Genomic DNA, 17,612 nt, shown 5'->3' on the forward strand with positions numbered 1-17,612 from the left:
TACAGAATAGTTGGCACTCATTCACTTAACAGGTATTTATTGTTTCTTGACCATGTCGGAAGAAATTTGCCAAGTAAGTAAAAATAGATGCTTGACGCTGCCTACATGGATCTTAAAGCTTACAAGCTTCACTGGGGTAAATACTATGAATAAAGGGTACTATGAAAGGAAGTAGTGTAAGGACATCTAACTTACAGTAGGGATCGAAGGACATCTGACATTTGAGCCATGTTTTCAAGGATAATAAAGTTAGTAGGCCATGGAGACAAGAATGTTCGAGACAATGATCACAGTGTATGTGAAGGCCTTAGAGCACAATGCATTAGATAAAACAGAAGGTAGCCAGTATGGCTAAAGCCCAGGATGCAGGGGAAGGGTGGTAAAAAGAAGAGGCTTGAAAGATAGATACAGGGTGTGTCACACTATGCAAGCACTTAGAAGCTAGGTAAAGGTTTTTGGGGTCTTTGTCCCAAGAGAAAATGAAAGCTAATAAATGATTTTTTGCAGGATCGTAAAGATGCACATTTGCACTTTTTAAAAGATCATTCTGAGAAGAAACCGAGAAGAGTAATTAAGGCATCAAAAAGATTTGGGAGTGGCCAGCGGAAGGATAGGAAACCTAAAGCATATATTTTGTTTCTCAGTAACTACTAGTATAAAGTAGGAAGGGTAGCAAGACTATGGAATTTACAGTAAGCATTAGGCAAGCATTCCTAGGGAATCTTCTACCAAACTTCCCAAGATTATTCATCTCCAAAAGACTCAGATGGTTTGTGCATGTGGATGTGTGTGTGTGTGTGTGTGTGTGTGTGTGTGTGTGTGTCTACAGGATTGTCAGGAATGTCTGAAATTTCCTGTTTCTCAGTAACTACATTAACCAGTAGTTAAATTAACCAGTAGTTACTGAGAAACAGGAAAGAAGGAAAGACAGAAGGGAGGCAGGCAGGAAGGTCCAACTTGTCTTCAGTGTTACAAGTGGAAATTATTTGTATCTCTAACATACTTAAAAATTTTCAATTTGAAAAAGTACACACAATGTACACTAAAGTAAAATAATGATGTAAAATAAACTTACCATGTTTTGTACTGGTGGCTAACACCTTATAAGGTGTCAATTTCAAGTCCAGATTTTCTTTCCGTAACAGCTTTTGATCAAAAGGTAAAATATATTAACCAAATGTACAGACTGTTAAAAGACACTTTTGTGGGCAAATAGTATAGCAGTTTTATATAATACAGATTTAGGAAATTAACCTAAATTAAGTTTAAATTAGTTAATTTAGGCCCGGCACAGTAGCTCACGCCTGTAATCCCAGCACTTTGGGAGGCTAAGGCAGGTGGATCACCTGAGGTCAGGAGTTCAAGACCAGCCTGGTCAACATGGTGAAACTCCGTCTCTACTAAAAAATACAAAAAAAATAGCTGGGTGTGGTAGCGTATGCCTGTAGTCCTAGCTACTGAGGAGGCTGAGGCAGGAGAATTGCTTGAACCCAGGGGGCGGAGGTTGCAGTGAGCCAAGATCACACCACTTCATTCTAGCCTGGGCAAAAAGCGAAACTCCATCAAAAAAAAAAATTAGTTAATTTAACTTTGATCATCAAAATTAAATTTATTACGGACTCAGATGATGATATGCCAAATTTTTCATCTACTCTAAATCTCTGTTAGCAGTTTTCAATGAACAATAGGGTTGTTCCTATCACTTCCTGCAGTCCTTTCTGGCCACAGAGTACTTCAGAGCTCAGTAAAAGGGAAATAGGGCAAACACGTACTTTTTAATGCCAGGGATTAAAAAGATTAAAAAAAAAAAAAGATTTAATAGACTAAGAGGAAGGAAACTACTAAATCCCATATTTAGAGAACTTAATTTGGAAAAAAAAATTAATGGAACATATGCAGTTCCACTTTACACTCAACACAAAAGCCATTCTGAAGTGTATAAAAGCAACTAAATTTTTTCAAGGTCAGGAGAGACTGTTGAGCTTTCTAGGATCGTACCTGAACGTTACAAATACTTCTGTTTCATAAACAGCAAATGTACTAAGCCACAGTCTTCCAAAATGAAAAAAATGTTCCCCACCAACATAAGGTCATGTTCACCTTGTCCATGAGTGAAATGATTTGAAGAATAAGTTGATCTTGACGTAAATCATCTCCATGCTTAAATATAACTGGATATTTGCCTCCATCTTCTGTCTTAAAAAACAACTGTGCAGGCATAAGGGCACTCTGGAAAATAAAAATATTGATTTCAAATTTGGCCATGAATTAATGCATATAGGTGTATTATACATACAAGAAAATGTTGATATATAAGATAAATACACAGGTAAACAAGACCTAAAAAACAAGTTGGGTTTTCAATGAGATACATTAGGGTATCTTGGAAAGAACAGTGAACCAGCTAATTGTCAGAAGACTACATGATAGAAGGCGCACAAGCTCTGCAATCAGTCATGTGGTTAGAACACTGCAAGCTCTGCCACGTACTCGCTGAACAGTCCTGTGCATATTCTTTGTTTCCTCATTTGTAAAATAAAGATACCATCTCGTCTGCAGAGTTGCTAAGGCAATCAGAAACTGTACAGGTCTGGCATCATGCCTAATACAGAGATAACATTCTATATATACCTATCACCATTTTCTATTTTTAGAGATATACTGAAATAAATAAGGTGAAACAGTATAGCATAACAACGTACCAGATGTAAAGTCAAGAGCCCTGGTTTTTTAATGGCAAGTATACCACAGGTTGAGTATTCCATAACAGAAATGCTTGCAAAAGTTTGGGATTTTGGACTTCCCTGGATTTTGGAATATTTGCATATACATAAATAAAATATTTTACGGATGTGACCCAAGTTTAAATTTGAAATTCAATTACGTTTCACATACACCCTGAACACATAGACTGAAAGTAATTTTACACAATATTTTTAGTAATTTTGTGCTTGAAACAAAGTTCTGACCGTGTTTTGACTGTAATGTATGACATAAAGTCAGCTGGAGGATTCTCCACTTGTGGCATCATGTCAGCACTCAAAAAGTTTCAGATTTTGGAGAATTTTAGATTTTGGATTTTTGGATTAGAGATGCTCAATCTGTACTAGTTGTGCAGCTTTAAGACTCAAATTCCTCATTTATAAAATGAGAAGAGGTCTCAAATACTTGTATCTTTTATTCTGGAATAATTTTACGTTTTGCCCAGAGTCCTTCCCTTAATTATATGTAGGTCTAAATTAGTTTAGGTATATGTTTAAATCAATAACAACAACAAAAAAATAAAGAAATTAAATTCTCTTTAGAAAGGGAGACCCATACAAAACCTCACATGAAGTGGCATGCTAAGATGGATAGTCTGGATATAAATGGTTAGAAAATTGTTCTGAGAGAGAGAGACCCTATTGAGTTTGGTCATCGAGAAGAAATTATATAAGACAAAAATTTGGAGAAACATATTAATCCAGAGAAAAAAAATGAGTCAAAGAGATTTAAAAACAACAACAACAACAAAAAAATGGTAATAACCAAGAGAAATAATGGCGCAAAAAAACATCATGCAGAAGGATGAACAGATGTGACACAACAAATGGCAAAACGTTAACGACAGAATTAAAGTGGTAGATACACAGTTGTCTACTGTAAAATTCCTTCAACTTTGCTGTATGCTTGAAAACTTTCCTATAAAATGCTGGGGAAAAAAAACCATGGAAAATGGTTCGGAGAATGTATGTTTAAAACTTACAAACTCTAGTTGGAATTCTGAACTTTAAATTACTTTAAATTTGGAATATCCTTTTATCACTCCTGGTAAAAATGTTATTTTATAAATTACCTTGAGCCCTAGTAATTGGAAATCTTCCTAAAGATAAATGACAGGTAGGAGAATCTTTGTTGTGATTTCTTTTTTCAGATTCAATTAGATTTCACCTAATTTAGATTTCATCTGAAATTTAAAGCAAGAAGACAACCACAGGATAACTAGCACTTATCCCAGTGCCGTAAGGGGTCCACTCCTCATGAATATTCAGCTTTGGCTGTTACATTAAGGTGTACAAAATTACTTTTAAAACTACTAGAAATAAGGGTCCTTAGCCTTTTCAGCTCTAAGGAGCTCACACAAGGACAACAGGAGTCCAGAGATCCTCTGCAAGTGTATGCAGAAATTTCAGTGTATTTGTAAGCATATGGGCAATTTTCTAAAGTGCATAATCCACCACTTTCATTAGATTCTCAAAGGCATCCATGAGCCAAAGTAGCAACTCTCTCTACATAACTAATATTATATAGCAACTGCCTCAGAACCAGTATTCCTGAACTCCAACTCAAAATTTTTAAGAATGCCCATATACTTAAGAGTTGAAAGAAAAATAATCAAGACTGAATATTCAGGTCAAAAAGATTTCCCATATTTTATGTCATAAGACATAATTATAATATGTTATAATTAAAAAGAGTATGAGTCTAGAATCCACCTACCAATAGAGGGAGATACATCTTCTTATACTCCACTCTTAAAACCCCTGCTATATGTCTTAGATACTCTTTTCTACCATGGTTGGAAAAAAATGGTAAAATTACTTTTTTGATTCACTGCTCTTGATGAGTCCTTAGTGTTCAAGAATATTAGAAGCTGGTCTTCTTTGGGAGTTCTAGCTCAAAGGAATGCCAGTTGTTATATGTATATTACCTTGTGTATAGCTTTTTACATTTCAGTCTCCAGTAGATTGCAAGCACAGACTAAAAAAATTTGCATGGTATCTCCTATACCAGTATTTTCAAATTGCATATAGTAATACCAGTATTTTTAACTTGCAGGTTGTAATCTGTTAGAGAGTTTTAAAACCAATAAGTTATAAGCAACATTTAAAATTAAAGCAACAGAATAACATTTAAAATAATAGAAACTATCCGTCCATAACACCCAGTTAAGGTTAGGCATTGCTTTATGAAACTTATGTTTTGGTTGTTATGAGCTGGGCTGCAACCCATGACCAAATACGAGGCTGCCTTGAAACATACCTTTTTAAAAAATGTGAACTATTTGCTACTATAATTACACCCCTGTGTATATACATTAGTTGTTGTTCTATGAGCCCTTTCTGAACTCATGTGAAGTTAATATTCAATGCAACTACGCCTTTCTACCACTAGAACCACAAAACATAAAACACCATGTCTCACAAAGATCTTTCAGTATGATGTTGACAGATAATGATGCTCTGGCCTTTGGCCCTTTGAGCCTGATTAGAGAAGGCAGCTGCATCAGCTGTTTCTACCTGAACTGGTGGCCAGTCAATAGAAAAAACACCAAGCCTGGTATGCTATTAAGGACTAAAGAGAATTGCCACGTGAAAATATAAGAAAAAACTTAAGGTTCTATAAGAGGAACAGATGTCAGACTGAGAAATGTTAAAAAGGTCAACTGGGACTCGTATCTAACCATCTGAACTCATGAACTGAATGAACGCATGATATGTCTGCAATTTGCCCTGTTAAAAAAAAAAAAAAAAGTTTACATAAAGAAAAGTAGTTATGGATCTGATTAACAATTAGATCAAAAAATTAAATATTATGTTGGGTATAGTGGCGCATGCCTGTAATCCCAACACTTTGGGAGGCTGAGGTAGGAAGACTGCTTGAGTCAGGAGTATGAGACCAGCCTGGATAACAAAGTGAGGACCCATCTCTACAAAAATAAAACAATAAAAAAATTAAATATTAAAAAACAACCCAGAGATATAAAAGTATTTCACATATCATATAAAAATGCCCATGTACTGTAACAAAAGAAGATCTTAAATCGAAACACACTGATAAATGAAAGGTACCCTTTGATCTAGCATTTACTAAATCAACTAGAATTACAGAGATGATCTCTGCAATGTAGTAATTTTCCAAGGTAGTATCTCTGATCTAGTTTAAGATTTAGGTTCCAACCATACACATTAAATATCCACCACAATTACTTTAAACAGTGTAGCTGTTTCCGGAATTATTCCTCTAATTTTCACTTGGGGTTCTAAAGGCAACGGGATAAGTTCCACATCTGACAAATTCATCTTTTCATTATCTCCAAGCAACGCCTGTAGTCTCTCATTCTAGAACAAATCAGAAAGGATTAATTAGGTTAAAATAGAAGAGTATTTTATAAAACATACAGTAAAGACATAAAAATTGATTCTATTAACTTAAAAATATTTGCAGAGCACCAAAGTAATATAAAGGACATAGTGTTGTATGTGAGAGAAAAGCACGTATAAATAATCCCTAACCACAGCAGTAGCATGCTTTAAACCAAACAATCCCTAACTGTGAAAGGCTAGACTTTCACAAGAAGGACAGAGAATATATTTCACTTGCTAAAGCTGACAAAGAATCAGGAATTTATTCAAGTTGGACCTAAACATTCAATTTCTGTTTCCAAGGACTTGTGAAGCCACAGAGAGAAACTGAAATTTCATTCAAAGTTTAATCTTGCATGACCAAATATTAAGCAAAAATTTCATTAGGCTGCCCCAGTGCATTTTTTGAGTTTAAAAAGGAAACTTAATTCACTTGGAGGAACTATAACCCTACTTTCTAACTTTCACTGAGTCTGTACAGTCAAACTTTTCCTAGGATATCATCATACATTTTCTTCAGCTCATATACATAATGCATTAAGCTAATATTTCAGAAACTAAGAAATTCAAGTCATGATGAAACAGCTTTATCATTAAGCAACATCTATACTATTTAGAAGAACCCCTTCTATTCAATTTCAAAAGAACAATCAATTTCCTTTAAAAGCTGGGAAAGTCTTGTAATCTTGAGGAGCAGGGCTTGCTCACCTAAATAGGTGAGTTTGTTCTTCAAGAGGGAAAACTCGACATGACAATCCCAGCAGCATAAAACACTTCAACTATGATGCTACTGGGAAGCTGAAGTGCTTTGTGCTGCTGGGTATGCCTCAAAGGAGAGAACTCCGGAATCAGTGAAAGAAGTTCAGAAAAAATAATATGTTTCAAGGACAAAGAAGATGTAAAATTAAATTATTTCCCTTCAGTAATAATCCCATCTCCTCTTGAATGATGAAAAGTTCAAGTTAAAATCAACTGAAGATCAACTGGTATGAATTTCTACATAAGTGTTACAAAAATCACTAAATCTACTCCTTAACTAAATGGATGGTCAGATCTACTAATGTGAAGTAATATCAACTAATTTGAGAGTAAAGTTATCCTAGCTTAACAAATTTCTAGTTGATGTGCTGATTAAAATAAATAAATAATCAGAAAGTAAAATAAGAACAGGGTGAGAAATCTAGCCACTTCTTACCACCTCTACCACTATAAGCCCTAAGAACCCAGCCACCATGATTTCTCATCTTGATTACTGCAATAGCCTCCTTTCTGATTGCTCCTCCTCTTCAAACTTTTCACCCTCCTAGTTTCTTATCAAAAGTAACCAGAGTGCAGCTGCTAAAATGAAAGCCAGTTCACGTTACCCATCTATTCAAAACCTCCAACAGCTTCTACTCTTACACAGTGTTCCAGTCAAAATAATATTGACTATAATGATTTACAAGGAAAAATTTCATCCATTTCCCAATTATCTCTAACCTCATCTCCTATTACTGTACCCATTCCCTCTGCTCCAAATACACTGGGTTTCTTCCTATTTCTCACAACTGCCACACATGCTCCTACCTCTGGGGCTGTGCACTGCTATTCCCCTGGCTGGAACAATCTTCTCCAGAAGACCAGCTTGCTTTCTTACATGCTTCAGGTGTCTTTGTTCAAATGTCAATTTCTCAGGGAGGCCTTAACCTGGCCACTCTGTTAAGAAGTGATACACTGCCTTACTACTGGACACAAGTACTGCCTATTCCCCCTTTCTGTTTTATTTTTCTAGATAACACATAACACGATCTAGTACACTACACACATTTTACTTACTTACTGCATTTACTCTCTTCAGTGAGAATATGATCCCCATAAGTGAAGAGATTTTTATATTCACTACTGTATCCCAAGAACCTAGAAAAGTGCTCTGCTCAGAGTAGGCATGCAATACATATTTCATATTGGTAGAACACATAAATGAGTAATATCCCCTAAAAAATCATAAAGTAAAGAGAGACTACTTGTAATATTAACAGTGAAAGTGTTAATATATTTTAAACGTAGATGGAAAAGATGGCCAGGCGCAGTGGCTCATGCCTGTAATCTCAGCACTCTGGAAGGCCGAGGCTGGCAGATCACTTGAGGTCAGTTCGAGATCAGCCTGGCCAACATGGTGAAACCCCATCTTTACTAAAACTTAGCCAGGTGTGGTGGTACACACCCGTAGTCCCAGCTACCTGGGAGGCTGAGGCAGGTTAATTGCTTGAAAATGGGAGGCAGAGGCTGCAGTGAGCCGAGATCATGCCACGGTACCACGGTACTGCAGTCTGGGCGACAGAGCAAGACTCCGTCTCAAAAAAAAAAAGTAGATGAAAAAGGCATTTTATTAGAATTCAAATATGTAGACTCAGACCTCTTCTAACATAATTTTTCCTAAACTAGAGATCAACGAAGGAAAGAAGACAACAACAATATTATCATTTTCTTCACTCATCTGACACTTAACTCAGGGATTACTCTGCCACAGATCTAACACTGCTATACCCACTGTGATATAGCTCTCGCAAATAAATTATGAGGGATGAAAAAGTGCTACATATGATTTTATATGATTAGTGGCTATTTCAATATTACTAGTATTAATGCCAATAATGGTAGTAGAGAGCTCTCTCTGCATTTCTTCACGGTGCCAGGGCTTGTTTCTAGTAAATATATGTAAATAAAATTAAGTTTGTTTTTTACCGTATCATGATAAAATGCCTATAAAGATTTTCAGCCAATATGGAAACTATATTTGGGATGGTCTGGCTTAAAATATAGGCTATGTGAGAAACACAAAATTTATTTGGGGAGACTCTGGGTGATGTCTCAAATAGGTGGTCAGCCTCCAGAAGAGCTAAAACGGAGGTGTTGCCAAGGTTCCTGTGTCTGCTAAATTGAAGAGCTCCTGGCACTAAAACAAACTGGTTTCAAATATAAGCTCCAAACTGCAGGTCAGAGCAGCAGACACTCCCTCTGCTGGCGGGCATTTGGGAATCACACTGTTTCCCACACAGGCACCTCTGGGGAGAGGTGCTACGGCGGGAACAGCAGTAGAAATGTATTTATTTGATCAAGGTTTGTGATTCTTCTCAACAACAAAGAAAATGTCAACTCAACAGAACTGTGTTTCCTCTCAGCCTGTTTTCCCCTCTCTAACCTGCTGAGCATTACTCATTACTTCTTCTACACGGCTCTGCTAGCATTTCTCTTTAGACCTGATTCTTTGCCTCTGAACCACTGACTCAAATCTTCATCTTTTCCTCCTCTCTCTGCTTTCCTTTAAAAGTCTAAAGAACAGTAAAATGTGTTGTTTTACAAAGGTCACCAAGAAAGGCCTGCCAATTATCTAATGGAATTAGGAACACATACCAAGTGAATCCTTCGTATCATTTAGGCTACTGATCAGAAAAAATGACAGGTGAAGAACTCATCTACTTCTACCCATCAAGTGGAAAGCTCAGAGTTGAGAGAAAGCCTGATGTACTAGCCAGGAGAGAAGAGATACAAAGCTAGTGTTGTTACTAACAACCAGTTCTGAACCCCTGGGCAAGTTACTCTGGACTTTTGTTTTCTCAGAAGAGTTCTAGTCTAAATGATCTCTACAGATTCTTTCCATATCAAATATATTGTATATTCTAATTTGCTAAAATGAGAGGTGGTAAAGCACTGTGGATAACAATATGGACTAAGAATGTCTGAGTACAAATCCCCACTCCAATATTTACTAGCTGTATGACATTAAACAAATTAATTGACCTCTCTTTACTTTCTTCTCCTCACAATTGGGATAATAATAGGTCCTAACTTATAGGGTTGTTACGAAGACTAAATATATCAATATATATAAACTCATATACCATTCTTATTACTATAATTTCATGATAAGAAGTTCACATAATATGCCGGGCGCAGCGGCTCACGCCTGCAATCCCAGCACTTTGGGAGGCTGAGGCGGGTGGATCACCTGAGGTCAGGAGTTCAAGACCAGCCTGACTAACATGGTGAAACCTCACCTCCACTAAAAATAGAAAAATTAGCTGGGCATGGTGGCGGGTGCCTGCAATCCTGGCTACTCGGGAGGCTAGGGCACGAGAATTGCTTGAACCCAGCAGACAGGGGTTGCAGTGAGCCAAGATCGTGCCACTGCACTCCAGCCTGGGCAACAGAGTGAGACATTGTCTTAAAAATAATAATAATAATAATAATAATTCACAGAATATATCAACCCAAAAAGACAACAGTGAAAATTCAGTATTTTCTGATGCTAAGACGCTATTAAATTATGAACAAAAGCATACCCCATAGGCTTACCTTTTTCTTACGATTTCCACTTTCACGTTGTACTGCCTTCATTAGATGCACCAACCGATCTACAAATGTCTGTTGTGCGGCCAGCAAAGAACGCATAACTCTGACAGACTTATCACCCTGAAGGGTTCAAAGTGAGAAAAAATTAGTTCTATGTAGCGTAATGATCAGGGTTTCTTTAACAGCATGGATAATCCTTATTTATATTTCTCATAACTGTAAACTTAAATAGAAAGCAAAATTGAAAAACATTATCTTGATTCAAAAACGAGAAACCCTGTATCTTAGTTACTGACAACACTAATCCATCCACAACTGAAAATTATCTGAGTCTTCAGCAAATACTGGTCTATCTACAACAGCATTTTTTTTTCCCACATAAACCATGTGACAAGATGGAATTCATTCATCCTAAAACACATTCACTCATTATTTGATTCAATAAATATCCAATGGCTTCTGATGCAGAAATGTGCTGGACATATATACATAAATATGGCAGAAACAAAGATATAGGTCTTCAAGGAACCAAAAATCAACTTTAAAAAAAAAGAAAATTTCAAATAGCACCACAATATGTGCTTAAAATATAAGTCATAAAAACTAAATGCTATACGGTCTTATGTAGTGATTCCTAGTTCATAAAATATTTTAAAATACATTTCTAATTTAATCTTCCCAATTACCCTGGCAAGGGAAGCTGGGTAAATGTTATCATCCTCACTTCGAAGATGAGGAAATTTAAACTTGAAGAAACTGAAGTGTCTTCACAGGGTGACAAAGGCTGTAACAGAAACGAGATTAGAAGAGAGGACCAAGGGCTTATTTGCCAATCAGTTTGATGTTCAGAAGCTCTGGGAATGAATACAAAAGCTTAGTCTCAAAGTGTTGAATAAGATGTGATTTACATTTTTAAAAGCATGAAACATGCAACAGATGAAAGATGCCATGAAATAGACTACTTCTGCGGCAAGGCCCAGATTAATGGGTGGCAGCTTTCTTTTCACTGCCCTTGCACCCTCTGCTGGCCGAACTGTGACACTGCTTTAAGAATCAAAAGAACACAGGAAAAATAAATCTCTCTTAAAAGCTGTTGAAAAGGCAAAAATACGTTATTTAAAAAGTATCTGCAATATGACCATTGCCAGATTTCTGGAAATATACACAGCTTTGATAAGAAAGATACACAATAGAAAGGAAAATAAAAAAGCAAAGCTCTTTCTTTTTTAACTCCATGTACAGGTTTATTTCATTAAATTAGGGATCAAGAAAACTTCTGTAAAGGGTCAAAGATAACATATTTTAGGTCTTCTTGGCCACGCAGTTTTCATTCCAACTATTAAACTCCTATTGAGTATAAAAGTAGCCACAGACAATATAAAATCAAATGAGTTCATGATTCTATTCCAATAATTTATTTATGAACACTAAAACTTGAATTCACATAATTTTCATGTATCACAAATTATTTTTCTTCTTTTGATTGGTTTTCAATCATTTAAAAATATAAAAACCAGGTCGGGTGCAGTGGCTCACATCTGTAATGCTGGTACTTTGGGAGGCCGAGGCAAGTGGATCACCTGAGGTCAGGAGTTCCAGAATAGCCTGGCCCAACATGGCGAAACCCTGTCTCTACTAAAAATACAAAAATTAGCTGGACATGGTAGTGGGCGCCTTTAATCCCAGCTCCTCAGGAGGCTGAGGCAGGAGAATCTCTTGAACCCGGGAGGTGGCGGCTGCAGTGAGCCGAGATGGCATCACTGTACTCCAGCCTGGGTAAGAGAGCAAGATTCCGTCTCAAAAAAATAAAAATAAAAAAAATATATAAAACCACTTTTAGCTCATGGGATGTTCCCAAACAGGCAACAGGCTGAATTTGGCCCATGCACTGCAGTTTGCCAACCCCCACATTTAATGGTTACCTTCAACAACGCTTGGCTAAATCTTCTCATTACATTCAAGTACATCTCATGGGTCTTTGGATCCCTCTGCTGGGTATCTTGATCTTCACATTCCACGATCACATACCTTAAAAATATGTTTGAGCCATTCGTGTGATGTGAAACGAAATTTAGATTCAGTTTGCAAATACTCATTATCATTTCACTAAAACAGGTTAATTGACACATGCAAAAATAATCAAATTGGAGTAATAAAACACATTTTATCATCTCTTTTAAAAGTGAAAAGTTACAGAGGAACACATACAACCATCAATAAAAGGTAAATTAAGAGTGATAATGCCTTCATTTGTGTAATATCCCAAATTTTCTAAAACTTTTGCCACCAAAACAAGCATTTTCTCCTATTTATGAGGTAGAGTATTAACATCCTCAGAAATCATCTAAGCTCACATATTTACTGAGTAACTCGAGAACAAAAACTATTATTTTCATAATCTGCATAATACTTTGGTATTACATAAGGCTCTCTGATTCTGAAAACCTCTCTGAAGCTACTCCTGTCACTTATATTTTTGAAAGATGAATAAAATTTTAAGTAATTTTTTCTTTCCCATCCAGTTTCCCGTTTTTCAAAGATTCATACATAACCTTTAACTTCCCAATTAAAAAACTATGGTTTTAGAGAGTAAAAGACATTTTAAATGTTTTCTTAAACCTAATCTGCTTATACAATTATAAAAATCATATAAGCAATGATCTGAGTAAGATTTTATAGGTCTTCTAATCCAGTGTTTCTAAATGTTCCAGTGGGAACAAACCAAAGCAAATAAAAGGTTGGGCATGGTGGCTCACGCCTATAATCCCAGCGTTTCTGGGGAGGCCTAGGAAGAAGGATCACTTGAGGTCAGGAATTTGAGACCAGCCTCTACATTTTAAAAAAAAATTAAATATAAGCCAGGTGTGGTGACACCGCCTACAGTTCCAGCTAAGGAGGTTGAGGTGAGAAGACAGCTTTGGCCCATGTGAAGCTGCAGTAAGCTATTGTACCATTACACTCTAGCTTGGGCAACAAACGGAGATGGTACCTCTTAAAAAGAAAAAAAAAGGTATCACAGCTTGATACACACAGCCACATATGCACATAGATGCATAAAACTGAAAAGTTTCACAAAGCAACATCCTGTGAACAATATGTTAATATTTGCTATTCTGTTTATTTTTCTTTAAATAACAAATGCTAGACTGAAACTTTAAATTGCTTTCAGTGAATCATGATGATGTGTAGTTTGAAAACCATCAATCTCAATCAACTTGCTTGCTTTATCAACAGTGAAACTTAGAGGGGCTGTGTCTTGTCTATGGTGGTATGATTGATTATAAAACTGAGATAGAAACCCAGGACTTTGGGCTCCCAGGTCAGACTTTTTTGATTTTACTAAGTTGACTTTCATACTGTTTTATCCTTAAAACACATACGAAACTTTTCAATCTTCTTAACTGTCAATGTTTCCCAAATCTCAAGTCACGGATGCTTATTATTATCCTTTCTACTATTTCTGGGAGAGTATACTCTGTATTCAGCCATTCAGATGGTCGACTTCATGAGAGCAGAGGGCTTACCTGTCTTGTTCTCCTCTATACTTTCAGCATGTCTGGCTCGTAACAGATGCTCAACATATTATTAACATATTACTGTTGAATGAATAATTCCACTATTGTGGATTTAGGCCACTATCTCATTATTGATAATTTTCAAATATAAATACATATTCCTTTTTTACATCTAAGGTCTAATTTTGAATTCCATTACATGACCTGTTTTCACATTCATGCACCCTAATTTTCAAGGACCAGATCCCCTTTCCAAGACACTGTTTGTCATTTCTAACTGAACATGTGTAAAACCAAACTTATCACATTAAATGCATCTTTTTCTATCTCTATTGAAGGTACTAACAATATCCCAGGTATTTGGGCTAGGAATTCTCATGTAGGAGGGTTCACAAACTCAATTTTTCTCAAAAAGCAGGCAGGAAACAAATGTTTGACTCACTTAAATAGAAGGAAAGAGAGAGAGGTAGGGCTGTAGCCAAACCAGAGAACACAGCACTACCTAAAACTTTCCTTGGCCCTCTGTTCAATTTGTGGTCCATGAATCTAACACTGTACTTTAAAACAAAAAACAGCAGTTCTAAACAGTGAAACTGTCAATATGGTATTATTCAACTCCAATCCATCCCCTTCTACCCTTTATAGTTGAAGTCCTTGATTGTCTCCGTCACCTTAGGGTATTCAGAATCTTTTCCTGTGTTTATGCAGTAAACTTATTTCCAAATGAACATATAGCTGACCACAATGTAGGGGCCCACTGCTGTGTCCTGCTCTTTCTGATCACCAAGTAAACACTATGGCTGCAGCTATTTTCTGTTACTGAAAATATATGTTGATGCTTATAATAAGCATCAAGTATCAAACACCTCTCAAAAATCATTCAAGCCGGCCAGGTGCGGTGGTTCATGCCTGTAATCCCAACACTTTGGGAGGCCGAGGCAGGAGAACTGATTCAACCTGGGAGGCAGGGGTTGCAGTGAGCCAAGATCGCACCCTTGCACTCCAGCCTGGGCAACAAGAACGAAACTTTATCTCAAAAAAAAAAAAAAAAAAAGACACTGTCATCTCCAAATATGAGAGATAAGGTTAGCTATCAAGACTAGAAGATCTAGATTTGAATCATTTCTGAGGTTTCTGTTCACATCAATAAACTAGATTCTATAAAACACTCTAAGGTATTTCTTTGAAAGCTGTCATCTTAGAGTAGGAATGAAAACAAAATTGTCCAGGTACCCATTGTAAGATGACATCAGTGGGCTACCTGTTTCCTGGCAATTTTATTTTGTGGAGTAAATAACCTTTATTACTTTGAAAGGTCTTAAAAGTTATAGAAAACATGTCAAAGCATCCAAAGTTTACTTTCAACTTCAACATCCTAGAATGGCTATAAAAATAAAAAACTGCAACGATTTATAGATTCTGATGCCCAACATTTTACAGACTGGAGACTGTAACTCCCCTCTGTGGCTTAAAAGGTTGACACTATTCATTTTAAAAGGATTGCCTGCACACCTATAGGCCCCTAAGGATTTAGCTACAGCAAGAATCCTGTTTAAATCACCAGAAAGGGAACAAATGAAAAAAGGAAATTCAAATGTTCAAAGGAAACAGCACAATCAATTAAAATTTCTATTTTAATACATTTGTTATAATACAGTAGGCTTGCAGAAGCATTTATATTCTCACATTTTGTTATTTTTATATGTTCAAAGGAAGAGAAGAATGATCATTTTAAACTTGAAATTATTTCCCTTATTGTTACCTTACATTCACAAAAGCAGTGTCTATTAAAGGCAAGAGTCCACACATCAATAGCTTTTCTCCCCATGAGTATTTCTGAATATGTAATAGGCAGACTGTAAATATGGGAAAAACAATTACTCCTTAGGGAATGAAGAGACACAGCATATGCTATTGATTCAATGAATCAGAGATATAGTGGGAAAACACAAATCAAATCTAAGTTTGATTGAATGTTTATAAGACTGGGAACTAGGGCTGTACTTTGTTTATAGAAAAAAAAAGTGTGCTCCTTATGAACAGAAACAGCTGCTATGCTGGAAACTTCATCTAATAGACTTCCTACTGTTTGGCTGCTTTCAGAAAATTCTTCCTACTTGAAATAAGAGATCAAAGATTCTATCAAAACTCATTTCAAATTTAATAATGAAATCTGGTCTACAATTAAACATAAAGAATATGTAACTTGAAAGCACTACATAATCAGTACATATACATATAGCTCTTACCATAGTGAATACTCTATAATTTCTGAGCCAGAGAAAAGTTTCTGTGAATATTGCAAGGAAACAAAAATACCTGTAAATGAATTCTTAGCAAATGATTTAAAAAATATATAAAATTTTAATTTAAAAATACCTAAGAAGTTTCGAAATATTTACTCAAAAACTCAAGAAACATACCCCACAAATATTTTTTTCTCTTTACTTCCTTTTAAATATTTAGATTTTCATGAGGAAATATTTTTCCATAAGACCAGTGAATAGACATACCCTTAAGTATTCAGATTGGAACATAGAGAACATTAGAGGTAAAAGGTGACATTTAAAGGAAACAGTAGCAATTTAGCAATATGAGAATTTCTAAGTAAACCTTTCAAAGAAAAAATAGTGATTAACAATTAGTCAAAACCTCCTATATTTTCAAGGACATAATGAAATTTAACGTGAGGAAAATGTTGTTTTATGAATATTACATTAAACTGCTAAAGTAAAAGTAGGAAACTATTTTTCTTCCCACTACAGAGGCCAACAGAAAAAAAAACAAACAACCACCAAAAAAAAATAAACACAGGTTCCAAAGGGGAGAAAATCACTGATTTACTTAAGATTGTTGACAGTGGTTTTTCTTCATTGTAAAGAGAACCATAAAGGCTTAAACTAAACAAATATTTCTTGTTTATGTAAATTGAAAACTGTGTGTGTTAAAAGAGTGCTCCATAAAAAACGATGAGTTCATGTCCTTTGTAGGGACAAGGATGAAGCTGGAAACCATCACTCTGAGCAAACTGTCACAAGGACAGAAAACCAAACACTGTATGTTCTCACTCATAGGTGGGAATTGAACAGTGAGAACTTGGACTAAGGGCGGGGAACATCACACACTGATGTGACGGAGTGGGGGGAAGGGGGGAGGGATAGCACTGGGAGAAATACCTAATGTTCATGACAAGTTGATGGTGCAGCACACCAACATGGCACATGTATACGTATGTAACAAACCTGCACGTTGTGCACATGTACCCTAGAACTTAAAGCATAATAAAAAAGAAAAAAAGAAAAAGAGTGCTCCAATTTAGTTACCTACTTCTTAGGTACAGGGGCAGTATCCGGCAGAGTGTTACCTCTGGAGAGCGGGAGAATGAAGTTAAGGCTGGACTTGACCCACAAGGACAGCTTCCCAAATCCAGTCTTAAAACAAAATAGTATTTTGTATAATTTTCTCACAAAAAGCAAAATACTTCATCATTATTCAAAAGTACCGGTTCAGCCATCTCTTAGTCAAAATGCTTGGAATCAGAAATGTTTTGGATTTCTAGTTCTTTTTGGATTTTTGAATATTTGCATTATACTTAGCACCTTAAATCCAAAAATTCAAAATCTGAGATGCTCCGAAGAGC

At 36.0% G+C, this 17,612-nt stretch overlaps 1 protein-coding gene across 3 annotated transcripts in view; it reads right to left on the reverse strand.

Moving 5' to 3' along the window:
- PIK3C3 (phosphatidylinositol 3-kinase catalytic subunit type 3) overlaps positions 1–17,612 on the reverse strand; it is a 138,980-nt gene that overhangs the window by 52,754 nt on the left and 68,614 nt on the right. For all 3 annotated transcript variants that reach the window (XR_012427135.1, XM_045377795.3, XM_045377794.3), the window contains 5 exons: positions 12,380–12,485; positions 10,461–10,577; positions 5,970–6,101; positions 2,101–2,229; positions 1,076–1,145 (listed from right to left, as the gene is read on the reverse strand). Coding sequence is in view for 2 of the 3 variants with exons in the window: in XM_045377795.3 (XP_045233730.1) it covers positions 1,076–1,145; positions 2,101–2,229; positions 5,970–6,101; positions 10,461–10,577; positions 12,380–12,485 (554 nt within the window). In the remaining variant the exon portion in view is untranslated. The remainder of the gene's footprint in view (positions 1–1,075; positions 1,146–2,100; positions 2,230–5,969; positions 6,102–10,460; positions 10,578–12,379; positions 12,486–17,612) is intronic.

The sequence above is a fragment of the Macaca fascicularis genome, chromosome 18, assembly GCF_037993035.2.
Source record: "Macaca fascicularis isolate 582-1 chromosome 18, T2T-MFA8v1.1".
NCBI classification, from domain to species: Eukaryota; Metazoa; Chordata; class Mammalia; order Primates; family Cercopithecidae; genus Macaca; species Macaca fascicularis.